Raw genomic sequence first — 24,000 nt, 5'->3', positions numbered from 1 at the left:
TCCTACTACCTGCTGTTGACTCACTGTCTGTGTCCCAATATTCCTACTACCTACTGTTGACTCACTGTCTGTGTCCCAATATTCATAATGTTGACTCACTGTCTAGGTCCCAATATTCCTACTGTTGACTCACTGTCTGTCCCAATATTCCTACTGTTGACTCACTGACTGTGTCCCAATATTCCTACTACCTACTGTTGACTCACTGTCTGTGTCCCAATATTCCTACTACCTACTGTTGACTCACTGTCTGTGTCCCAATATTCCTACTGTTGACTCACTGTCTATGTCCCAATATTCCTACTGTTGACTCACTGTCTGTGTCCCAATATTCCTACTGTTGACTCACTGTCTGTCCCAATATTCCTACTGTTGACTCACTGTCTGTCCCAATATTCCTACTGTTGACTCACTGTCTGTGTCCCAATATTCCTACTGTTGACTCACTGTCTGTGTCCCAATATTCCTACGACCTACTGTTGACTCACTGACTGTGTCCCAATATGCCTACTACCTGCTGTTGACTCCTGTCTGTGTCCCAATATTCCTACTACCTACTGTTGACTCACTGTCTGTGTCCCAATATTCCTACTACCTACTGTTGACTCCTGTCTGTGTCCCAATATTCCTACTACCTACTGTTGACTCCCTGTCTGTGTCCCAATATTCCTACTACCTAGTGTTGACTCACTGTCTTTGTCCCAATATTCCTACTACCTACTGTTGACTCACTGTCTGTGTCCCAATATTCTCACTGTTGACTCAATGTCTGTGTCCCAATATTTCTACTGTTGACTCACTGTCTGTGTCCCAATATTCCTACTGTTGACTCAATGTCTGTGTCCCAATATTTCTACTTTTGACTCACTGTCTGTGTCCCAATATTCCTACTGTTGACTCACTGTCTGTGTCCCAATATTCCTACGACCTACTGTTGACTCACTGACTGTGTCCCAATATTCCTACTACCTACTGTTGACTCACTGTCTGTGTCCCAATATTCCTACTACCTACTGTTGACTCACTGTCTGTGTCCCAATATTCCTACTACCTGCTGTTGACTCCTGTCTGTGTCCCAATATTCCTACTACCTACTGTTGACTCACTGTCTGTGTCCCAATATTCCTACTACCTACTGTTGACTCATTGGCTGTGTCCCAATATTCCTACTACCTACTGTTGACTCACTGTCTGTGTCCCAATATTCCTACTGTTGACTCACTGTCTGTGTCCCAATATTCCTACTGTTGACTCACTGTCTGTGTCCCAATATTCCTACTACCTGCTGTTGACTGACTGTCTGTGTCCCAATATTCCTACTGTTGACTCACTGACTGTGTCCCAATATTCATACTGTTGACTCACTGTCTGTGTCCCAATATTCCTACTGTTGACTCACTGACTGTGTCCCAATATTCATACTGTTGACTCACTGTCTGTGTCCCAATATTCCTACTACCTACTGTTGACTCACTGTCTGTGTCCCAATATTCCTACTACCTGCTGTTGACTGACTGTCTGTGTCCCAATATTCCTACTGTTGACTCACTGACTGTGTCCCAATATTCATACTGTTGACTCACTGTCTATGTCCCAATATTCCTACTGTTGACTGACTGTCTGTGTCCCAATATTCCTACTGTTGACTCACTGTCTGTGTCCCAATATTCCTACTGTTGACTCACTGACTGTGTCCCAATATTCATACTGTTGACTCACTGTCTATGTCCCAATATTCCTACTACCTACTGTTGACTCACTGTCTGTGTCCCAATATTCATACTGTTGACTCACTGTCTATGTCCCAATATTCCTACTACCTACTGTTGACTCACTGTCTGTGTCCCAATATTCATACTGTTGACTGACTGTCTGTGTCCCAATATTCCTACTGTTGACTCACTGTCTGTCCTAATATTCCTACTGTTGACTCACTGACTGTGTCCCAATATTCATACTGTTGACTCACTGTCTATGTCCCAATATTCCTACTACCTACTGTTGACTCACTGTCTGTGTCCCAATATTCATACTGTTGACTCACTGTCTATGTCCCAATATTCCTAGTACCTACTGTTGACTCACTGTCTGTGTCCCAATATTCCTAATGTTGACTCACTGTCTGTGTCCCAATATTCCTACTGTTGACTCACTGTCTGTGTCCCAATATTCCTACTGTTGACTCACTGTCTGTGTCCCAATATTCCTACTGTTGACTCACTGTCTGTGTCCCAATATTCCTACTGTTGACTCACTGTCTGTGTCCCAATATTCCTAATGTTGACTCACTGTCTGTGTCCCAATATTCCTACTGTTGACTCACTGTCTGTGTCCCAATATTCCTACTGTTGACTCACTGTCTGTGTCCCAATATTCCTACTGTTGACTCACTGTTTGTGTCCCAATATTCCTACTGTTGACTCACTGTCTGTCCTAATATTCCTACTGTTGACTCACTGACTGTGTCCCAATATTCATACTGTTGACTCACTGTCTATGTCCCAATATTCCTACTACCTACTGTTGACTCACTGTCTGTGTCCCAATATTCATACTGTTGACTCACTGTCTATGTCCCAATATTCCTAGTACCTACTGTTGACTCACTGTCTGTGTCCCAATATTCCTAATGTTGACTCACTGTCTGTGTCCCAATATTCCTACTGTTGACTCACTGTCTGTGTCCCAATATTCCTACTGTTGACTCACTGTCTGTGTCCCAATATTCCTACTGTTGACTCACTGTCTGTGTCCCAATATTCCTACTGTTGACTCACTGTGTGTGTCCCAATATTCCTACTGTTGACTCACTGTCTGTGTCCCAATATTCCTACTGTTACATCACAATGTATTCAGGTTGATGACATGGTAATACTGGAGTGCTGCAGGGTTCTGTTAATACTGGAGTGCTGCAGGGTTCTGTTAATACTGGAGTGCTGCAGGGTTCTGTTAATACTGGAGTGCTGCAGGGTTCTGTTAATACTGGAGTGCTGCAGGGTTCTGTTAATACTGGAGTGCTGCAGGGTTCTGTTAATACTGGAGCGCTGCAGGGTTCTGTTAATACTGGAGCGCTGCAGGGTTCTGTTAATACTGGAGCGCTGCAGGGTTCTGTTAATACTGGAGTGCTGCAGGGTTCTGTTAATACTGGAGCGCTGCAGGGTTCTGTTAATACTGGAGCGCTGCAGGGTTCTGTTAATACTGGAGTGCTGCAGGGTTCTGTTAATACTGGAGTGCTGCAGGGTTCTGTTAATACTGGAGTGCTGCAGGGTTCTGTTAATACTGGAGCGCTGCAGGGTTCTGTTAATACTGGAGCGCTGCAGGGTTCTGTTAATACTGGAGTGCTGCAGGGTTCTGTTAATACTGGAGTGCTGCAGGGTTCTGTTAATACTGGAGTGCTGCAGGGTTCTGTTAATACTGGAGCGCTGCAGGGTTCTGTTAATACTGGAGCGCTGCAGGGTTCTGTTAATACTGGAGTGCTGCAGGGTTCTGTTAATACTGGAGCGCTGCAGGGTTCTGTTAATACTGGAGCGCTGCAGGGTTCTGTTAATACTGTTGTGCTGCAGGGTTCTGTTAATACTGGAGTGCTGCAGGGTTCTGTTAATACTGGAGCGCTGCAGGGTTCTGTTAATACTGGAGCGCTGCAGGGTTCTGTTAATACTGGAGTGCTGCAGGGTTCTGTTAATACTGGAGCGCTGCAGGGTTCTGTTAATACTGTTGTGCTGCAGGGTTCTGTTAATACTGTTGTGCTGCAGGGTTCTGTTAATACTGGAGTGCTGCAGGGTTCTGTTAATACTGGAGTGCTGCAGGGTTCTGTTAATACTGGAGCGCTGCAGGGTTCTGTTCATGACTTCTGACGATCTTTCTGTCAATACTGCCAGTGATCTCTGTTTTATCTTGTATCTGTAGGTGCTGTATCTCAGCCAGTGATCTCTATTGATGGGACAAAAGGCTGGGGGGTGGTCCTGAAGTGTGAGTCTGGAGGCTGGTTTCCTGAACCTGAGATGGAGTGGCTGGACAGTTCTGGAACCATCCTGCCTGCTGATGGACCTCCAGAGAGACACAGGGACTCAGAGGACCTCTACACTCTGAGACGACATGTCACCGTGGACCAGACTGACACCAACAGGTTCACCTGTAGAGTTCAACAGACAGAGATCAACCACCTGAAGGAGACAGAGATTCATGTCCCAGGTGAGGTCTTCATTGGTTAACCCAAATACCTGAGACCTCTAGTTAGACTAGTTAGTGGAGGATGGTTTCCTAGGGGATGACCTTATTGGTCTGTGTTCAGTAGTATTTATAAATGATGCTTTACTTCCTGTACAGTATATATGTAGTGTTGTTGTAATGGTTTGACATGACTTCTCTGTTTCAGATGACGTGTTTCCTAAATCACAAGTAGGGTTGATTGTTGGTCTAATAGCAGCAACTGTTGTAGTTCCTGCAGCTTCAGTTGGTGTCTACAAGTGGAGAAAACATACAGGTGAGTTTAACCTTGATCTCTGACTGGTCCTTGATCTCTGACTGGTCCTTGATCTCTGACTGGTCCTTGATCTCTGACTGGTCCTTGATCTCTGACTGGTCCTTGATCTCTGACTGGTCCTTGATCTCTGACTGGTCCTTGATCTCTGACTGGTCCTTGATCTCTGACTGGTCCTTGATGTCTGACTGGTCCTTGATCTCTGACTGGTCCTTGATCTCTGACTGGTCCTTGATCTCTGACTGGTCCTTGATCTCTGACTGGTCCTTGATCTCTGACTGGTCCTTGACCTCTGACTGGTCCTTGATCTCTGACTGGTCCTTGATGTCTGACTGGTCCTTGACCTCTGACTGGTCCTTGATCTCTGACTGGTCCTTGATCTCTGACTGGTCCTTGATGTCTGACTGGTCCTTGACGCCTGACTGGTCCTTGACGCCTGACTGGTCCTTGACGTCTGACTGGTCCTTGATCTCTGACTGGTCCTTGACCTCTGACTGGTCCTTGATCTCTGACTGGTCCTTGATGTCTGACTGGTCCTTGACCTCTGACTGGTCCTTGACCTCTGACTGGTCCTTGATCTCTGACTGGTCCTTGACCTCTGACTGGTCCATGACCTCTGACTGGTCCTTGATCTCTGACTGGTCCTTGATGTCTCATCATTAAACAATTACATTTTTTAAATATATTTTTATACATTTAAAAACATTCAGACCAGTCCTGTATTACATCAGTATATAACTAGGAATGACCCATATACTGTCCATTAGACTCTATTCATTTATACCAGGTTACCTTCAGACCAGTCCTGTATTAGATCAGGATATAACTAGGAATGACCCATATACTGTCCATTAGACTCTATTCATTTATACCAGGTTACCTTCAGACCAGTCCTGTATTAGATCAGGATATAACTAGGAATGACCCATATACTGTCCATTAGACTCTATTCATTTATACCAGGTTACCTTCAGACCAGTCCTGTATTAGATCAGGATATAACTAGGAATGACCCATATACTGTCCATTAGACTCTATTCATTTATACCAGGTTACCTTCTATAACACTGATGGGTCAATTGTTTCTCACAGATCTCATGGTTTTAATGGTTATACTGTGTATTAATTTGTGTTTTAAAAGACTCAATTATTTTTTTGTTTATTACTATAATACTGATGGGGGCTCTTGTTAGACTGTTTATGAATCACAGACCTCATGGTTTATTACTAGAATACTGATGGGTCAACTGTTAATCACATGGTTTATTACTATAATACTGATGGGTCAACTGTTAATCACAGACCTCATGGTTTATTACTATAATACTGATGGGTCAATCTGACCTTAATAATACTGATGGGTCAGACCTCATGGTTTATTACTATAATACTGATGGGTCAACTGTTAATCACAGACCTCATGGTTTATTACTATAATACTGATGGGTCAACTGTTAATCACAGACCTCTATGGTTTATTATTACTAGAATACTGATGGGTCAACTGGTAATCACAGACCTCATGGTTTATTACTATAATACTGATGGGTCAACTGTTAATCACAGACCTCATGGTTTATTACTATAATACTGATGGGTCAACTGTTAATCACAGACCTCATGGTTTATTACTATAATACTGATGGGTCAACTGTTAATCACAGACCTCATGGTTTATTACTATAATACTGATGGGTCAACTGTTAATCACAGACCTCATGGTTTATTACTATAATACTGATGGGTCAACTGTTAATCACAGACCTCATGGTTTATTACTAGAATACTGATGGGTCAACTGTTAATCACAGACCTCATGGTTTATTACTATAATACTGATGGGTCAACTGTTAATCACAGACCTCATGGTTTATTACTATAATACTGATGGGTCAACTGTTAATCACAGACCTCGTGGTTTATTACTATAATACTGATGGGTCAACTGTTAATCACAGACCTCATGGTTTATTACTATAATACTGATGGGTCAACTGTTAATCACAGACCTCATGGTTTATTACTATAATACTGATGGGTCAACTGTTAATCACAGACCTCATGGTTTATTACTATAATACTGATGGGTCAACTGTTAATCACAGACCTCATGGTTTATTACTATAATACTGATGGGTCAACTGTTAATCACAGACCTCATGGTTTATTACTAAATACTGATGGGTCAACTGTTAATCACAGACCTCATGGTTTATTACTATAATACTGATGGGTCAACTGTTAATCACAGACCTCATGGTTTATTACTATAATACTGATGGGTCAACTGTTAATCACAGACCTCATGGTTTATTACTATAATACTGATGGGTCAACTGTTAATCACAGACCTCATGGTTTATTACTATAATACTGATGGGTCAACTGTTAATCACAGACTATAATACTGATGGGTCAACTGTTAATCACAGACCTCATGGTTTATTACTATAATACTGATGGGTCAACTGTTAATCACAGACCTCATGGTTTATTACTATAATACTGATGGGTCAACTGTTAATCACAGACCTCATGGTTTATTACTATAATACTGATGGGTCAACTGTTAATCACAGACCTCATGGTTTATTACTATAATACTGATGGGTCAACTGTTAATCACAGACCTCATGGTTTATTACTATAATACTGATGGGTCAACTGTTAATCACAGACCTCATGGTTTATTACTATAATACTGATGGGTCAACTGTTAATCACAGACCTCATGGTTTATTACTATAATACTGATGGGTCAACTGTTAATCACAGACCTCATGGTTTATTACTATAATACTGATGGGTCAACTGTTAATCACAGACCTCATGGTTTATTACTATACTGATGGGTCACTGATGGGTTTATTACTATAATACTGATGGGTCAACTGTTAATCACAGACCTCATGGTTTATTACTATAATACTGATGGGTCAACTGTTAATCACAGACCTCATGGTTTATTACTATAATACTGATGGGTCAACTGTTAATCACAGACCTCATGGTTTATTACTATAATACTGATGGGTCAACTGTTAATCACAGACCTCATGGTTTATTACTATAATACTGATGGGTCAACTGTTAATCACAGACCTCATGGTTTATTACTATAATACTGATGGGTCAACTGTTAATCACAGACCTCATGGTTTATTACTATAATACTGATGGGTCAACTGTTAATCACAGACCTCATGGTTTATTACTATAATACTGATGGGTCAACTGTTAATCACAGACCTCATGGTTTATTACTATAATACTGATGGGTCAACTGTTAATCACAGACCTCATGGTTTATTACTATAATACTGATGGGTCAACTGTTAATCACAGACCTCATGGTTTATTACTATAATACTGATGGGTCAACTGTTAATCACAGACCTCATGGTTTATTACTATAATACTGATGGGTCAACTGTTAATCACAGACCTCATGGTTTATTACTATAATACTGATGGGTTTATTACTATAATACATGGGTCACTGTTAATCACAGACCTCATGGTTTATTACTATAATACTGATGGGTCAACTGTTAATCACAGACCTCATGGTTTATTACTATAATACTGATGGGTCAACTGTTAATCACAGACCTCATGGTTTATTACTATAATACTGATGGGTCAACTGTTAATCACAGACCTCATGGTTTATTACTATAATACTGATGGGTCAACTGTTAATCACAGACCTCATGGTTTATTACTATAATACTGATGGGTCAACTGTTAATCACAGACCTCATGGTTTATTACTATAATACTGATGGGTCAACTGTTAATCACAGACCTCATGGTTTATTACTATAATACTGATGGGTCAACTGTTAATCACAGACCTCATGGTTTATTACTAGAATACTGATGGGTCAACTGTTAATCACAGACCTCATGGTTTATTACTATAATACTGATGGGTCAACTGTTAATCACAGACCTCATGGTTTATTACTATAATACTGATGGGTCACAGACTGTTTTAATAATACTGATGGGTCAGACCTCATGGTTTATTACTATAATACTGATGGGTCAACTGTTAATCACAGACCTCATGGTTTATTACTATAATACTGATGGGTCAACTGTTAATCACAGACCTCATGGTTTATTACTATAATACTGATGGGTCAACTGTTAATCACAGACCTCATGGTTTATTACTATAATACTGATGGGTCAACTGTTAATCACAGACCTCATGGTTTATTACTATAATACTGATGGGTCAACTGTTAATCACAGACCTCATGGTTTATTACTATAATACTGATGGGTCAACTGTTAATCACAGACCTCATGGTTTATTACTATAATACTGATGGGTCAACTGTTAATCACAGACCTCATGGTTTATTACTATAATACTGATGGGTCAACTGTTAATCACAGACCTCATGGTTTATTACTATAATACTGATGGGTCAACTGTTAATCACAGACCTCATGGTTTATTACTATAATACTGATGGGTCAACTGTTAATCACAGACCTCATGGTTTATTATATAATACTGATGGGTCATGGGTTTATTACTATAATACATGGGTGAATGACTTGGGTCAATTACTATGAATACTGATGGGTCAACTGTTAATCACAGACCTCATGTTTATTACTATAATACTGATGGGTCAACTGTTAATCTCATGGTTTATTACTATACCATGGGTCAACTATAATCTCTCATGGTTTATCTAAATACTGATAGTAATGTCCTCTTTATTCTACAGTACTGATAACTCTACATCACAACCTGACTGATGGGTAATGTCACAGACCTCATGGTTTATTACTATAATACTGATGGGTAACCTGACTAGTAATGTCCTCTTGTTCTACAGTATATAACTCTACATCTAACCTGACTAGTAATGTCCTCTTACATCTAACCTGACTAGTAATGTCCTCTACATCTAACCTGACTAGTAATGTCCTCTACATCTAACCTGACTAGTAATGTCCTCTACAGTAATCTAACCTGACTAGTAATGTCCTCTTGTTCTACAGTCTAATCCAACCTGACTAGTAATGTCCTCTACATCTAACCTGACTAGTAATGTCCTCTACATCTAACCTGACTAGTAATGTCCTCTACATCTAACCTGACTAGTAATGTCCTCTACATCTAACCTGACTAGTAATGTCCTCTACATCTAACCTGACTAGTAATGTCCTCTACATCTAACCTGACTAGTAATGTCCTCTACATCTAACCTGACTAGTAATGTCCTCTACATCTAACCTGACTAGTAATGTCCTCTACATCTAACCTGACTAGTAATGTCCTCTACATCTAACCTGACTAGTAATGTCCTCTACATCTAACCTACTAGTAATGTCTCTACATCTAACCTGACTAGTAATGTCCTCTAGATCTAACCTGACTAGTAATGTCCTCTACATCTAACCTAACTAGTAATGTCCTCTACATCTAACCTGACTAGTAATGTCCTCTTGTTCTACAGTATAGAACTCTACATCTAACCTGACTAGTAATGTCCTCTTGTTCTACAATATATAACTCTACATCTAACCTGACTAGTAATGTGCTCTTGTTCTACAGTATATAACTCTACATCTAACCTGACTAGTAATGTCCTCTACATCTAACCTGACTAGTAATGTCCTCTTGTTCTACAGTATATAACTCTACATCTAACCTGAATAGTAATGTCCTCTTGTTCTACAGTATATAACTCTACATCTAACCTGACTAGTAATGTCCTCTACATCTAACCTGACTAGTAATGTCCTCTTGTTCTACACTATATAACTCTACATCTAACCTGACTAGTAATGTCCTCTACATCTAACCTGACTAGTAATGTCCTCTTGTTCTACAGTATATAACTCTACATCTAACCTGACTAGTAATATCCTCTTGTTCTACAGTATATAACTCTACATCTAACCTGACTAGTAATGTCCTCTTGTTCTACAGTATATAACTCTACATCTAACCTGACTAGTAATGTCCTCTTGTTCTACAGTATATAACTCTACATCTAACCTGACTAGTAATGTCCTCTTGTTCTACAGTATATAACTCTACATCTAACCTGACTAGTAATGTCCTCTACATCTAACCTGACTAGTAATGTCCTCTACATCTAACCTGACTAGTAATGTCCTCTTGGTCTACAGTATATAACTCTACATCTAACCTGACTAGTAATGTCCTCTTGTTCTACAGTATATAACTCTACATCTAACCTGACTAGTAATGTCCTCTACATCTAACCTGACTAGTAATGTCCTCTACATCTAACCTGACTAGTAATGTCCTCTTGTTCTACAGTATATAACTCTACATCTAACCTGACTAGTAATGTCCTCTATATCTAACCTGAGTAGTAATGTCCTCTTGTTCTACAGTATATAACTCTACATCTAACCTGACTAGTAATGTCCTCTATATCTAACCTGACTAGTAATGTCCTCTACATCTAACCCGACTAGTAATGTCCTCTTGTTCTACAGTATATAACTCTACATCTAACCTGACTAGTAATGTCCTCTACATCTAACCTGACTAGTAATGTCCTCTACATCTAACCTGACTAGTAATGTCCTCTACATCTAACCTGACTAGTAATGTCCTCTACATCTAACCTGACTAGTAATGTCCTCTACATCTAACCTGACTAGTAATGTCCTCTACATCTAACCTGACTAGTAATGTCCTCTACATCTAACCTGACTAGTAATGTCCTCTACATCTAACCTGACTAGTAATGTCCTCTTGTTCTACAGTATATAACTCTACATCTAACCTGACTAGTAATGTCCTCTATATCTAACCTGACTAGTAATGTCCTCTACATCTAACCTGACTAGTAATGTCCTCTTGTTCTACAGTATATAACTCTCCATCTAACCTGACTAGTAATGTCCTCTATATCTAACCTGACTAGTAATGTCCTCTAGTATATAACTCTACATCTCTTTTCAGGTGCCAGTTTTGTGGACGTCCATAAGTATCAACTCATTCAGAAGGTTACCAAGGTGAAGCCCATCATGTATGAGCTGTTCTATAAGAAGTACTGTAACATCAGTATCAAAGAGATGACCAGCCAGGACCAGATGAGACTGTTGTACGAGGCTCTAGAAGAAGCAGAAGACCCAAGAAGGGTGAAGTCAGACTTTTACAGGATTCTAATGGATCTGGAATCTGAACTTGTCATCAACCTGGGTAAGAACCTCTCTACCTCTGGTTACATATCACTGGAATATTAACCTTATCTAGTATATCACCTGGGTAAGAACCTCTCTACCTCTGGTTACATATCACTGGAATATAAACCTTATCTAGTCTATCACCTGGGTAAGAACCTCTCTACCTCTGGTTACATATCACTGGAATATTAACCTTATCTAGTATATCACCTGGGTAAGAACCTCTCTACCTCTGGTTACATATCACTGGAATATAAACCTTATCTAGTCTATCACCTGGGTAAGAAACTCTCTACCTCTGGTTACATATCACTGGAATATAAACCTTATCTAGTCTATCACCTGGGTAAGAACCTCTCTACCTCTGGTTACATATCACTGGAATATAAACCTTATCTAGTCTATCACCTGGGTAAGAACCTCTCTACCTCTGGTTACATATCACTGGAATATAAACCTTATCTAGTCTATCACCTGGGTAAGAACCTATCTACCTCTGGTTACATATCACTGGAATATAAATCTTATCTAGTCTATCACCTGGGTAAGAACCTCTTTACCTCTGGTTACATATCACTGGAATATAAACCTTATCTAGTCCATCACCTGGGTAAGAACCTCTACCTCTGGTTACATATCACTGGAATATAAACCTTATCTAGTCTATCACCTGGGTAAGAACCTCTCTACCTCTGGTTACATATCACTGGAATATAAACCTTATCTAGTCTATCACCTGGGTAAGAACCTCTCTACCTCTGGTTACATATCACTGGAATATAAACCTTATCTAGTCTATCACCTGGGTAAGAACCTCTCTACCTCTGGTTACATATCACTGGAATATAAACCTTATCTAGTCTATCACCTGGGTAAGAACCTCTCTACCTCTGGTTACATATCACTGGAATATAAACCTTATCTAGTCTATCACCTGGGTAAGAACCTCTCTACCTCTGGTTACATATCACTGGAATATAAACCTTATCTAGTCTATCACCTGGGTAAGAACCTCTCTACCTCTGGTTACATATCACTGTAATATAAACCTTATCTAGTCTATCACCTGGGTAAGAACCTGTACTGGGTAGAGAGGAACCAGGCTCAGAGGGGTGACCAGTCCTCTACTGGCTGTACTGGGTAGACCAGAGGAACCAGGCTCTGAGGGGTGACCAGTCCTCTACTGGCTGTACTGGGTAGAGAGGAACCAGGCTCTGAGGGGTGACCAGTCCTCTACTAGCTGTACTGGGTAGAGAGGAACCAGGCTCTGAGGGGTGACCAGTCCTCTACTAGCTGTACTGGGTAGAGAGGAACCAGGCTCTGAGGGGTGACCAGTCCTCTACTGGGTAGAGAGGAACCAGGCTCTGAGGGGTGACCAGTCCTCTACTGGGTAGAGAGGAACCAGGCTCTGAGGGGTGACCAGTCCTCTACTGGGTAGAGAGGAACCAGGCTCTGAGGGGTGACCAGTCCTCTACTGGGTAGAGAGGAACCAGGCTCTGAGGGGTGACCAGTCCTCTACTGGCTGTACTGGGTAGACCAGAGGAACCAGGCTCTGAGGGGTGACCAGTCCTCTACTGGCTGTTCTGGGTAGAGAGGAACCAGGCTCTGAGGGGTGACCAGTCCTCTACTGACTGTACTGGGTAGACCAGAGGAACCAGGCTCTGAGGGGTGACCAGTCCTCTACTGGCTGTACTTGGTAGAGAGGAACCAGGCTCTGAGGGGTGACCAGTCCTCTACTGGCTGTACTGGGTAGAGAGGAACCAGGCTCTGAGGGGTGACCAGTCCTCTACTGGCTGTACTGGGTAGACCAGAGGAACCAGGCTCTGAGGGGTGACCAGTCCTCTACTGGCTGTACTGGGTAGACCAGAGGAACCAGGCTCTGAGGGGTGACCAGTCCTCTACTGGCTGTACTGGGTAGAGAGGAACCAGGCTCTGAGGGGTGACCAGTCCTCTACTGGCTGTACTTGGTAGAGAGGAACCAGGCTCTGAGGGGTGACCAGTCCTCTACTGGCTGTACTGGGTAGACCAGAGGAACCAGGCTCTGAGGGGTGACCAGTCCTCTACTGGCTGTACTGGGTAGACCAGAGGAACCAGGCTCTGAGGGGTGACCAGTCCTCTACTGGCTGTACTGGGTAGAGAGGAACCAGGCTCTGAGGGGTGACCAGTCCTCTACTGGCTGTACTGGGTAGACCAGAGGAACCAGGCTCTGAGGGGTGACCAGTCCTCTACTGACTGTACTGGGTAGACCAGAGGAACCAGGCTCTGAGGGGTGACCAGTCCTCTACTGGCTGTACTGGGTAGACCAGAGGAACCAGGCTCTGAGGGGTGACCAGTCCTCTACTGGCTGTACTGGGTAGACCAGAGGAACCAGGCTCTGAGGGGTGACCAGTCCTCTACTGGCTGTACTGGGTAGACCAGAGGAACCAGGCTCTGAGGGGTGACCAGTCCTCTACTGGCTGTACTGAGTAGAGAGGAACCAGGCTCTGAGGGGTGACCAGTCCTCTACTGGCTGTACTGGGTAGAGAGGAACCAGGCTCTGAGGGGTGACCAGTCCTCTACTGGCTGTACTGGGTAGAGAGGAACCAGGCTCTGAGGGGTGACCAGTCCTCTACTGGCTGTACTGGGTAGAGAGGAACCAGGCTCTGAGGGGTGACCAGTCCTCTACTAGCTGTACTGGGTAGACCAGAGGAACCAGGCTCTGAGGGGTGACCAGTCCTCTAATGGCTGTACTGGGTAGACCAGAGGAACCAGGCTCTGAGGGGTGACCAGTCCTCTAATGGCTGTACTGGGTAGACCAGAGAAACCAGGCTCTGAGGGGTGACCAGTCCTCTACTGGCTGTACTGGGTAGACCAGAGGAACCAGGCTCTGAGGGGTGACCAGTCCTCTACTGGCTGTACTGGGTAGAGAGGAACCAGGCTCTGAGGGGTGACCAGTCCTCTACTGGCTGTACTGGGTAGAGAGGAACCAGGCTCTGAGGGGTGACCAGTCCTCTACTGGCTGTACTGGGTAGACCAGAGGAACCAGGCTCTGAGGGGTGACCAGTCCTCTACTGGCTGTACTGGGTAGAGAGGAACCAGGCTCTGAGGGGTGACCAGTCCTCTAATGGCTGTACTGGGTAGACCAGAGGAACCAGGCTCTGAGGGGTGACCAGTCCTCTACTGGCTGTACTGGGTAGACCAGAGGAACCAGGCTCTGAGGGGTGACCAGTCCTCTACTGGCTGTACTGGGTAGAGAGGAACCAGGCTCTGAGGGGTGACCAGTCCTCTACTGGCTGTACTGGGTAGACCAGAGGAACCAGGCTCTGAGGGGTGACCAGTCCTCTACTGGCTGTACTGGGTAGACCAGAGGAACCAGGCTCTGAGGGGTGACCAGTCCTCTACTGGCTGTACTGGGTAGACCAGAGGAACCAGGCTCTGAGGGGTGACCAGTCCTCTACTGGCTGTACTGGGTAGACCAGAGGAACCAGGCTCTGAGGGGTGACCAGTCCTCTACTGGCTGTACTGAGTAGAGAGGAACCAGGCTCTGAGGGGTGACCAGTCCTCTACTGGCTGTACTGGGTAGACCAGAGGAACCAGGCTCTGAGGGGTGACCAGTCCTCTACTGGCTGTACTGGGTAGACCAGAGGAACCAGGCTCTGAGGGGTGACCAGTCCTCTACTGGCTGTACTGGGTAGACCAGAGGAACCAGGCTCTGAGGGGTGACCAGTCCTCTACTGGCTGTACTGGGTAGAGAGGAACCAGGCTCTGAGGGGTGACCATTCCTCTACTGGCTGAACTGGGTTGAGAGGAACCAGGCTCTGAGGGGTGACCAGTCCTCTACTGGCTGTACTGGGTAGAGAGGAACCAGGCTCTGAGGGGTGACCAGTCCTCTACTAGCTGTACTGGGTAGAGAGGAACCAGGCTCTGAGGGGTGACCAGTCCTCTAATGGCTGTACTGGGTAGACCAGAGGAACCAGGCTCTGAGGGGTTACCAGTCCTCTAATGGCTGTACTGGGTAGACCAGAGGAACCAGGCTCTGAGGGGTGACCAGTCCTCTACTGGCTGTACTGGGTAGACCAGAGGAACCAGGCTCTGAGGGTGACCAGTCCTCTACTGGCTGTACTGGGTAGACCAGAGGAACCAGGCTCTGAGGGGTGACCAGTCCTCTACTGACTGTACTGGGTAGACCAGAGGAACCAGGCTCTGAGGGGTGACCAGTCCTCTACTGGCTGTACTGGGTAGACCAGAGGAACCAGGCTCTGAGGGGTGACCAGTCCTCTACTGGCTGTACTGGGTAGAGAGGAACCAGGCTCTGAGGGGTGACCAGTCCTCTAATGGCTGTACTGGGTAGACCAGAGGAACCAGGCTCTGAGGGGTGACCAGTCCTCTACTGGCTGTACTGGGTAGACCAGAGGAACCAGGCTCTGAGGGGTGACCAGTCCTCTACTGGCTGTACTGGGTAGACCAGAGGAACCAGGCTCTGAGGGGTGACCAGTCCTCTACTGGCTGTACTGGGTAGACCAGAGGAACCAGGCTCTGAGGGGTGACCAGTCCTCTACTGGCTGTACTGAGTAGAGAGGAACCAGGCTCTGAGGGGTGACCAGTCCTCTACTGGCTGTACTGGGTAGAGAGGAACCAGGCTCTGAGGGGTGACCAGTCCTCTACTGGCTGTACTGGGTAGAGAGGAACCAGGCTCTGAGGGGTGACCAGTCCTCTACTAGCTGTACTGGGTAGAGAGGAACCAGGCTCTGAGGGGTGACCAGTCCTCTACTGGCTGTACTGGGTAGAGAGGAACCAGGCTCTGAGGGGTGACCAGTCCTCTACTGGCTGTACTGGGTAGACCAGAGGAACCAGGCTCTGAGGGGTGACCAGTCCTCTACTGGCTGTACTGGGTAGACCAGAGGAACCAGGCTCTGAGGGGTGACCAGTCCTCTACTGGCTGTACTGGGTAGACCAGAGGAACCAGGCTCTGAGGGGTGACCAGTCCTCTACTGGCTGTACTGGGTAGAGAGGAACCAGGCTCTGAGGGGTGACCATTCCTCTACTGGCTGAACTGGGTTGAGAGGAACCAGGCTCTGAGGGGTGACCAGTCCTCTACTGGCTGTACTGGGTAGAGAGGAACCAGGCTCTGAGGGGTGACCAGTCCTCTACTAGCTGTACTGGGTAGAGAGGAACCAGGCTCTGAGGGGTGACCAGTCCTCTAATGGCTGTACTGGGTAGACCAGAGGAACCAGGCTCTGAGGGGTGACCAGTCCTCTAATGGCTGTACTGGGTAGACCAGAGGAACCAGGCTCTGAGGGGTGACCAGTCCTCTACTGGCTGTACTGGGTAGACCAGAGGAACCAGGCTCTGAGGGGTGACCAGTCCTCTACTGGCTGTACTGGGTAGACCAGAGGAACCAGGCTCTGAGGGGTGACCAGTCCTCTACTGACTGTACTGGGTAGACCAGAGGAACCAGGCTCTGAGGGGTGACCAGTCCTCTACTGGCTGTACTGGGTAGACCAGAGGAACCAGGCTCTGAGGGGTGACCAGTCCTCTACTGGCTGTACTGGGTAGAGAGGAACCAGGCTCTGAGGGGTGACCAGTCCTCTAATGGCTGTACTGGGTAGACCAGAGGAACCAGGCTCTGAGGGGTGACCAGTCCTCTACTGGCTGTACTGGGTAGACCAGAGAAACCAGGCTCTGAAGGGTGACCAGTCCTCTACTGGCTGTACAGGGTAGACCAGAGGAACCAGGCTCTGAGGGTGACCAGTCCTCTACTGGCTGTACTGGGTAGACCAGAGGAACCAGGCTCTGAGGGTGACCAGTCCTCTACTGGCTGTACTGAGTAGAGAGGAACCAGGCTCTGAGGGGTGACCAGTCCTCTACTGGCTGTACTGGGTAGAGAGGAACCAGGCTCTGAGGGGTGACCAGTCCTCTACTGGCTGTACTGGGTAGAGAGGAACCAGGCTCTGAGGGGTGACCAGTCCTCTACTAGCTGTACTGGGTAGAGAGGAACCAGGCTCTGAGGGGTGACCAGTCCTCTACTGGCTGTACTGGGTAGACCAGAGGAACCAGGCTCTGAGGGGTGACCAGTCCTCTACTGGCTGTACTGGGTAGACCAGAGGAACCAGGCTCTGAGGGGTGACCAGTCCTCTACTGGCTGTACTGGGTAGACCAGAGGAACCAGGCTCTGAGGGGTGACCAGTCCTCTACTGGCTGTACTGGGTAGACCAGAGGAACCAGGCTCTGAGGGGTGACCAGTCCTCTACTGGCTGTACTGGGTAGACCAGAGGAACCAGGCTCTGAGGGGTGACCAGTCCTCTACTGGCTGTACTGGGTAGACCAGAGGAACCAGGCTCTGAGGGGTGACCAGTCCTCTACTGGCTGTACTGGGTAGACCAGAGGAACCAGGCTCTGAGGGGTGACCAGTCCTCTACTGGCTGTACTGAGTAGAGAGGAACCAGGCTCTGAGGGGTGACCAGTCCTCTACTGGCTGTACTGGGTAGAGAGGAACCAGGCTCTGAGGGGTGACCAGTCCTCTACTGGCTGTACTGGGTAGAGAGGAACCAGGCTCTGAGGGGTGACCAGTCCTCTACTAGCTGTACTGGGTAGAGAGGAACCAGGCTCTGAGGGGTGACCAGTCCTCTAATGGCTGTACTGGGTAGACCAGAGAAACCAGGCTCTGAGGGGTGACCAGTCCTCTACTGGCTGTACTGGGTAGACCAGAGGAACCAGGCTCTGAGGGGTGACCAGTCCTCTACTGGCTGTACTGAGTAGAGAGGAACCAGGCTCTGAGGGGTGACCAGTCCTCTACTGGCTGTACTGGGTAGAGAGGAACCAGGCTCTGAGGGGTGACCAGTCCTCTACTGGCTGTACTGGGTAGAGAGGAACCAGGCTCTGAGGGGTGACCAGTCCTCTACTAGCTGTACTGGGTAGAGAGGAACCAGGCTCTGAGGGGTGACCAGTCCTCTACTGGCTGTACTGGGTAGAGAGGAACCAGGCTCTGAGGGGTGACCAGTCCTCTACTGGCTGTACTGGGTAGACCAGAGGAACCAGGCTCTGAGGGGTGACCAGTCCTCTACTGGCTGTACTGGGTAGACCAGAGGAACCAGGCTCTGAGGGGTGACCAGTCCTCTACTGGCTGTACTGGGTAGACCAGAGGAACCAGGCTCTGAGGGGTGACCAGTCCTCTACTGGCTGTACTGGGTAGACCAGAGGAACCAGGCTCTGAGGGGTGACCAGTCCTCTACTGGCTGTACTGGGTAGACCAGAGGAACCAGGCTCTGAGGGGTGACCAGTCCTCTACTGGCTGTACTGGGTAGACCAGAGGAACCAGGCTCTGAGGGGTGACCAGTCCTCTACTGGCTGTACTGAGTAGAGAGGAACCAGGCTCTGAGGGGTGACCAGTCCTCTACTGGCTGTACTGGGTAGAGAGGAACCAGGCTCTGAGGGGTGACCAGTCCTCTACTGGCTGTACTGGGTAGAGAGGAACCAGGCTCTGAGGGGTGACCAGTCCTCTACTAGCTGTACTGGGTAGAGAGGAACCAGGCTCTGAGGGGTGACCAGTCCTCTAATGGCTGTACTGGGTAGACCAGAGAAACCAGGCTCTGGAGGGGTGACCAGTCCTCTACTGGCTGTACTGGGTAGACCAGAGGAACCAGGCTCTGAGGGGTGACCAGTCCTCTACTGGCTGTACTGGGTAGACCAGAGGAACCAGGCTCTGAGGGGTGACCAGTCCTCTACTGGCTGTACTGGGTAGACTAGAGGAACCAGGCTCTGAGGGGTGACCAGTCCTCTACTGGCTGTACTGGGTAGACCAGAGGAACCAGGCTCTGAGGGGTGACCAGTCCTCTATTGGCTGTACTGGGTAGAGAGGAACCAGGCTCTGAGGGGTGACCAGTCCTCTACTGGCTGAACTGGGTTGAGAGGAACCAGGCTCTGAGGGGTGACCAGTCCTCTACTGGCTGTACTGGGTAGAGAGGAACCAGGCTCTGAGGGGTGACCAGTCCTCTACTGGCTGTACTGGGTAGAGAGGAACCAGGCTCTGAGGGGTGACCAGTCCTCTACTGGCTGTACTGGGTAGAGAGGAACCAGGCTCTGAGGGGTGACCAGTCCTCTACTGGCTGTACTGGGTAGAGAGGAACCAGGCTCTGAGGGGTGACCAGTCCTCTACTGGCTGTACTGGGTAGACCAGAGGAACCAGGCTCTGAGGGGTGACCAGTCCTCTACTGATTGTACTGGGTAGAGAGGAACCAGGCTCTGAGGGGTGACCAGTCCTCTACTGGCTGTACTGGGTAGACCAGAGGAACCAGGCTCTGAGGGGTGACCAGTCCTCTACTGGCTGTACTGGGTAGAGAGGAACCAGGCTCTGAGGGGTGACCAGTCCTCTACTGGCTGAACTGGGTTGAGAGGAACCAGGCTCTGAGGGGTGACCAGTCCTCTAATGGCTGTACTGGGTAGACCAGAGGAACCAGGCTCTGAGGGGTGACCAGTCCTCTACTGGCTGTACTGGGTAGAGAGGAACCAGGCTCTGAGGGGTGACCAGTCCTCTACTGGCTGTACTGGGTAGAGAGGAACCAGGCTCTGAGGGGTGACCAGTCCTCTACTGGCTGTACTGGGTAGAGAGGAACCAGGCTCTGAGGGGTGACCAGTCCTCTACTGGCTGTACTGGGTAGACCAGAGGAACCAGGCTCTGAGGGGTGACCAGTCCTCTACTGACTGTACTGGGTAGAGAGGAACCAGGCTCTGAGGGGTGACCAGTCCTGTACTGGCTGTACTGGGTAGAGAGGAACCAGGCTCTGAGGGGTGACCAGTCCTCTACTGGCTGTATACCTTATATAAATAAAGTGGGGAGAACAGGTATTTGATACACTGCCGATTTTGCAGGTTTTCCCACTTACAAAGCATGTAGAGGTCTGTAATGTTTATCATAGGTACACTTCAACTGTGAGAGACGGAATCTAAAACAAAAATCCAGATGATCACATTGTATGATTTTTAAGTAATTAATTAGCATTTTATTGCATGACATAAATTACAGACATCTACATGCTTTGTAAGTAGGAATACCTGCAAAATCGGCAGTGTATTAAATACCTGTTCTCCCCACTGTATATGAACTCAGCAAAAAAATAAATGTCCTCACTGTCAACTGCTTTTATTTTCAGCAAAGTTGACATGTGTAAATATTTGTATAAACATAACAAGATTCAACAACTGAGACATAAACTGAGCAAGTTTCAGACATGTGACTAACTGAAATGGAATAATGTGTCCCTGAACAAAGGGGGAGGTCAATATCAAAAGTAACAGTCAGTATCTGGTGTGGCCACCAGCTGCATTAAGTACTGCAGTGCATCTCCTCCTCATGGACTGCAACAGATTTGCCAGCTCTTGCTGTGAGATGTTACCCCACTCTTCCACCAAGGCACCTGCGAGTTCCCGGACATTTCTGGGGGAATGGCCCTAGCCCTCACCCTCCGATTCAACAGGTCCCAGACATGCTCAATGGGATTGAGATCCGGGCTCTTCACTGGCCATGGCAGAACACTAACATTCCTGTCTTGCAGGAAATCATGCACAGAACGAGCAGTATGGCTGGTGGCATTGTCATGCTGGAGGGTCATGTCAGGATGAGCCGGCAGGAAGGGTGCTACATGAGGGAGGAGGATGTCTTCCCTGTAACACACAGCATTGAGACTGCCTGCAATGACAACAAGCTCAGTCCGGTGATGTGACACACCGCCCCAGACCATGACGGACTATCCACATCCAAATCGATCCCGCTCCAGAGTACAGGCCTCTGTGTAACGCTCATTCCTTCAACAATAAGCGATAATCCGACCATCACCCTGATGAGACAAAATCGTGTCTCGTCAGTGAAGAGCACTTTTGCCAATTCTGTCTGGTCCAGCGACGGTGGGTTTGTGCTCATAGGCAACGTTGTTGCCGGTGATGTCTGGCTGGTGAGGACCTGCCTTACAACAGGCCTACAGGTCCTCAGTCCAGCCTCTCTCAGCCTATTGCGGACAGTCTGAGCACTGATGGAGGGATTGTGCATTCCTGGTGTAACTCAGGCAGTTGTTGTTGCCATCCTGAAACCTGTCCCGTAGGTGTGATGTTCGGATGTACCGATCCTGTACAGGTGTTGTTACACGTGGTCTGCCACTGCGAGGACAATCAGCTGTCCATCCTGTCTCCCTGTAGCGCTGTCTTAAGCGTCTCACAGTACGGACGTTGCAATTTATTGCCCTGGCCACATCTGCAGTCCTCATGCCTCCTTGCCTAAGGCATGTTCACGCAGATGAGCAGGGACCCTGGGCATCTTTCTTTTGATGTTTTTCAGAGTCAGTAGAAAGGCCTCTTTTGTGTCCTAAGTTTTCATAACTGTGGCCTTAATTGCCTACTGTCTGTAAGTTTTTAGTGTTTTAATGACCGTTCCACAGGTGCATGTTCATTAATTGTTTATGGTTCGTTGAACAAGCATGGGAAACAGCGTAGCCTAGTGGTTAGAGTGTTGGACTAGTAACTGAAAAGTTGCAAGTTCGATTCCCCAAAATGACAAAGTACATATCTGACATTCTGCTCCTGAACAAGGCAGTTAACCCACTGTTCCTAGGCTGTCATTGAAAATAAGAATTTGTTCTTAACTGACTTGCCTAGTTAAAGTAAGATAAAAATGTAAACCATGAAGATATGTGAAGTTATTTGGTTTTTACAAATTATCTTTGAAAGAACAAGTCCTGAGAAAGGGACAATTCTTTTTTTGCTGAGTTTATAAAGCCTTCCTGTATTCCGACGAGAGCATTCCGACTAGAGCATTCCGACTAGAGCATTCCGACTAGAGCATTCCGACTAGAGCATTCCGACTAGAGCATTCCGACTAGAGCATTCCGACTAGAGCATTCCGACTAGAGCATTCCGACTAGTGCCTGTTCAGTTAACATGAACAGGTATTGGTTATGGATGAACAATTAAGGCTGTCCCAAATCCCTGTGATTCACATAAAGAAAATAAGTATATAACTCTACATCTAACCTGACTAGTAATGTCCTCTTGTTCTACAGTATATAACTCTACATCCAACCTGACTAGTAATGTCCTCTTGTTCTACAGTATATAACTCTACATCTAACCTGACTAGTAATGTCCTCTTGTTCTACACTATATAACTCTATATCTAACCTGACTAGTAATGTCCTCTTGTTCTACACTATATAACTCTATATCTAACCTGACTAGTAATGTCCTCTTGTTCTACACTATATAACTCTATATCTAACCTGACTAGTAATGTCCTCTTGTTCTACACTATATAACTCTATATCTAACCTGACTAGTAATGTCCTCTTGTTCTACACTATATAACTCTATATCTAACCTGACTAGTAATGTCCTCTTGTTCTACACTATATAACTCTATATCTAACCTGACTAGTAATGTCCTCTTGTTCTACACTATAGTATAACTCTATATCTAACCTGACTAGTAATGTCCTCTTGTTCTACACTATATAACTCTATATCTAACCTGACTAGTAATGTCCTCTTGTTCTACAGTATATAACTATATAACTCTATATCTAACCTGACTAGTAATGTCCTCTTGTTCTACACTATATAACTCTATATCTAACCTGACTAGTAATGTCCTCTTGTTCTACACTATATAACTCTATATCTAACCTGACTAGTAATGTCCTCTTGTTCTACACTATATAACTCTATATCTAACCTGAGTAGTAATGTCCTCTTGTTCTACACTATATAACTCTATATCTAACCTGAGTAGTAATGTCCTCTTGTTCTACAGTATATAACTCTATATCTAACCTGACTAGTAATGTCCTCTTGTTCTACACTATATAACTCTATATCTAACCTGACTAGTAATGTCCTCTTGTTCTACACTATATAACTCTATATCTAATAGTAATGTCCTCTTGTTCTACACTATATAACTCTATATCTAACCTGACTAGTAATGTCCTCTTGTTCTACAGTATATAACTCTATATCTAACCTGACTAGTAATGTCCTCTTGTTCTACACTATATAACTCTATATCTAACCTGACTAGTAATGTCCTCTTGTTCTACACTATATAACTCTATATCTAACCTGACTAGTAATGTCCTCTTGTTCTACACTATATAACTCTATATCTAACCTGACTAGTAATGTCCTCTTGTTCTACAGTATATAACTCTATATCTAACCTGACTAGTAATGTCCTCTTGTTCTACACTATATAACTCTATATCTAACCTGACTAGTAATGTCCTCTTGTTCTACACTATATAACTCTACATCTAACCTGACTAGTAATGTCCTCTTGTTTTACAGTATATAACTCTACATCT

The 24,000-nt window shown here is 45.8% G+C and overlaps 1 protein-coding gene across 2 annotated transcripts in view; it reads left to right on the top strand.

Annotated features, from left to right (window-relative positions):
• The first annotated feature begins 11,389 nt into the window (after nt 1-11,389).
• Nucleotides 11,390-24,000, top strand: part of LOC127927422 (uncharacterized) — a 55,039-nt gene continuing 42,428 nt past the window's right edge. For both annotated transcript variants that reach the window (XM_052513792.1, XM_052513791.1), the window contains exon 1: nt 11,390-11,693. In XM_052513792.1, coding sequence (XP_052369752.1) covers nt 11,519-11,693 — 175 coding nt within the window. In that variant the 5' untranslated portion in view covers nt 11,390-11,518. The remainder of the gene's footprint in view (nt 11,694-24,000) is intronic.

This window comes from Oncorhynchus keta, unplaced genomic scaffold (genome assembly GCF_023373465.1).
Source record: "Oncorhynchus keta strain PuntledgeMale-10-30-2019 unplaced genomic scaffold, Oket_V2 Un_scaffold_14044_pilon_pilon, whole genome shotgun sequence".
NCBI classification, from domain to species: domain Eukaryota; kingdom Metazoa; phylum Chordata; class Actinopteri; order Salmoniformes; family Salmonidae; genus Oncorhynchus; species Oncorhynchus keta.
This window is presented reverse-complemented; position numbering and strand designations above follow the sequence as displayed.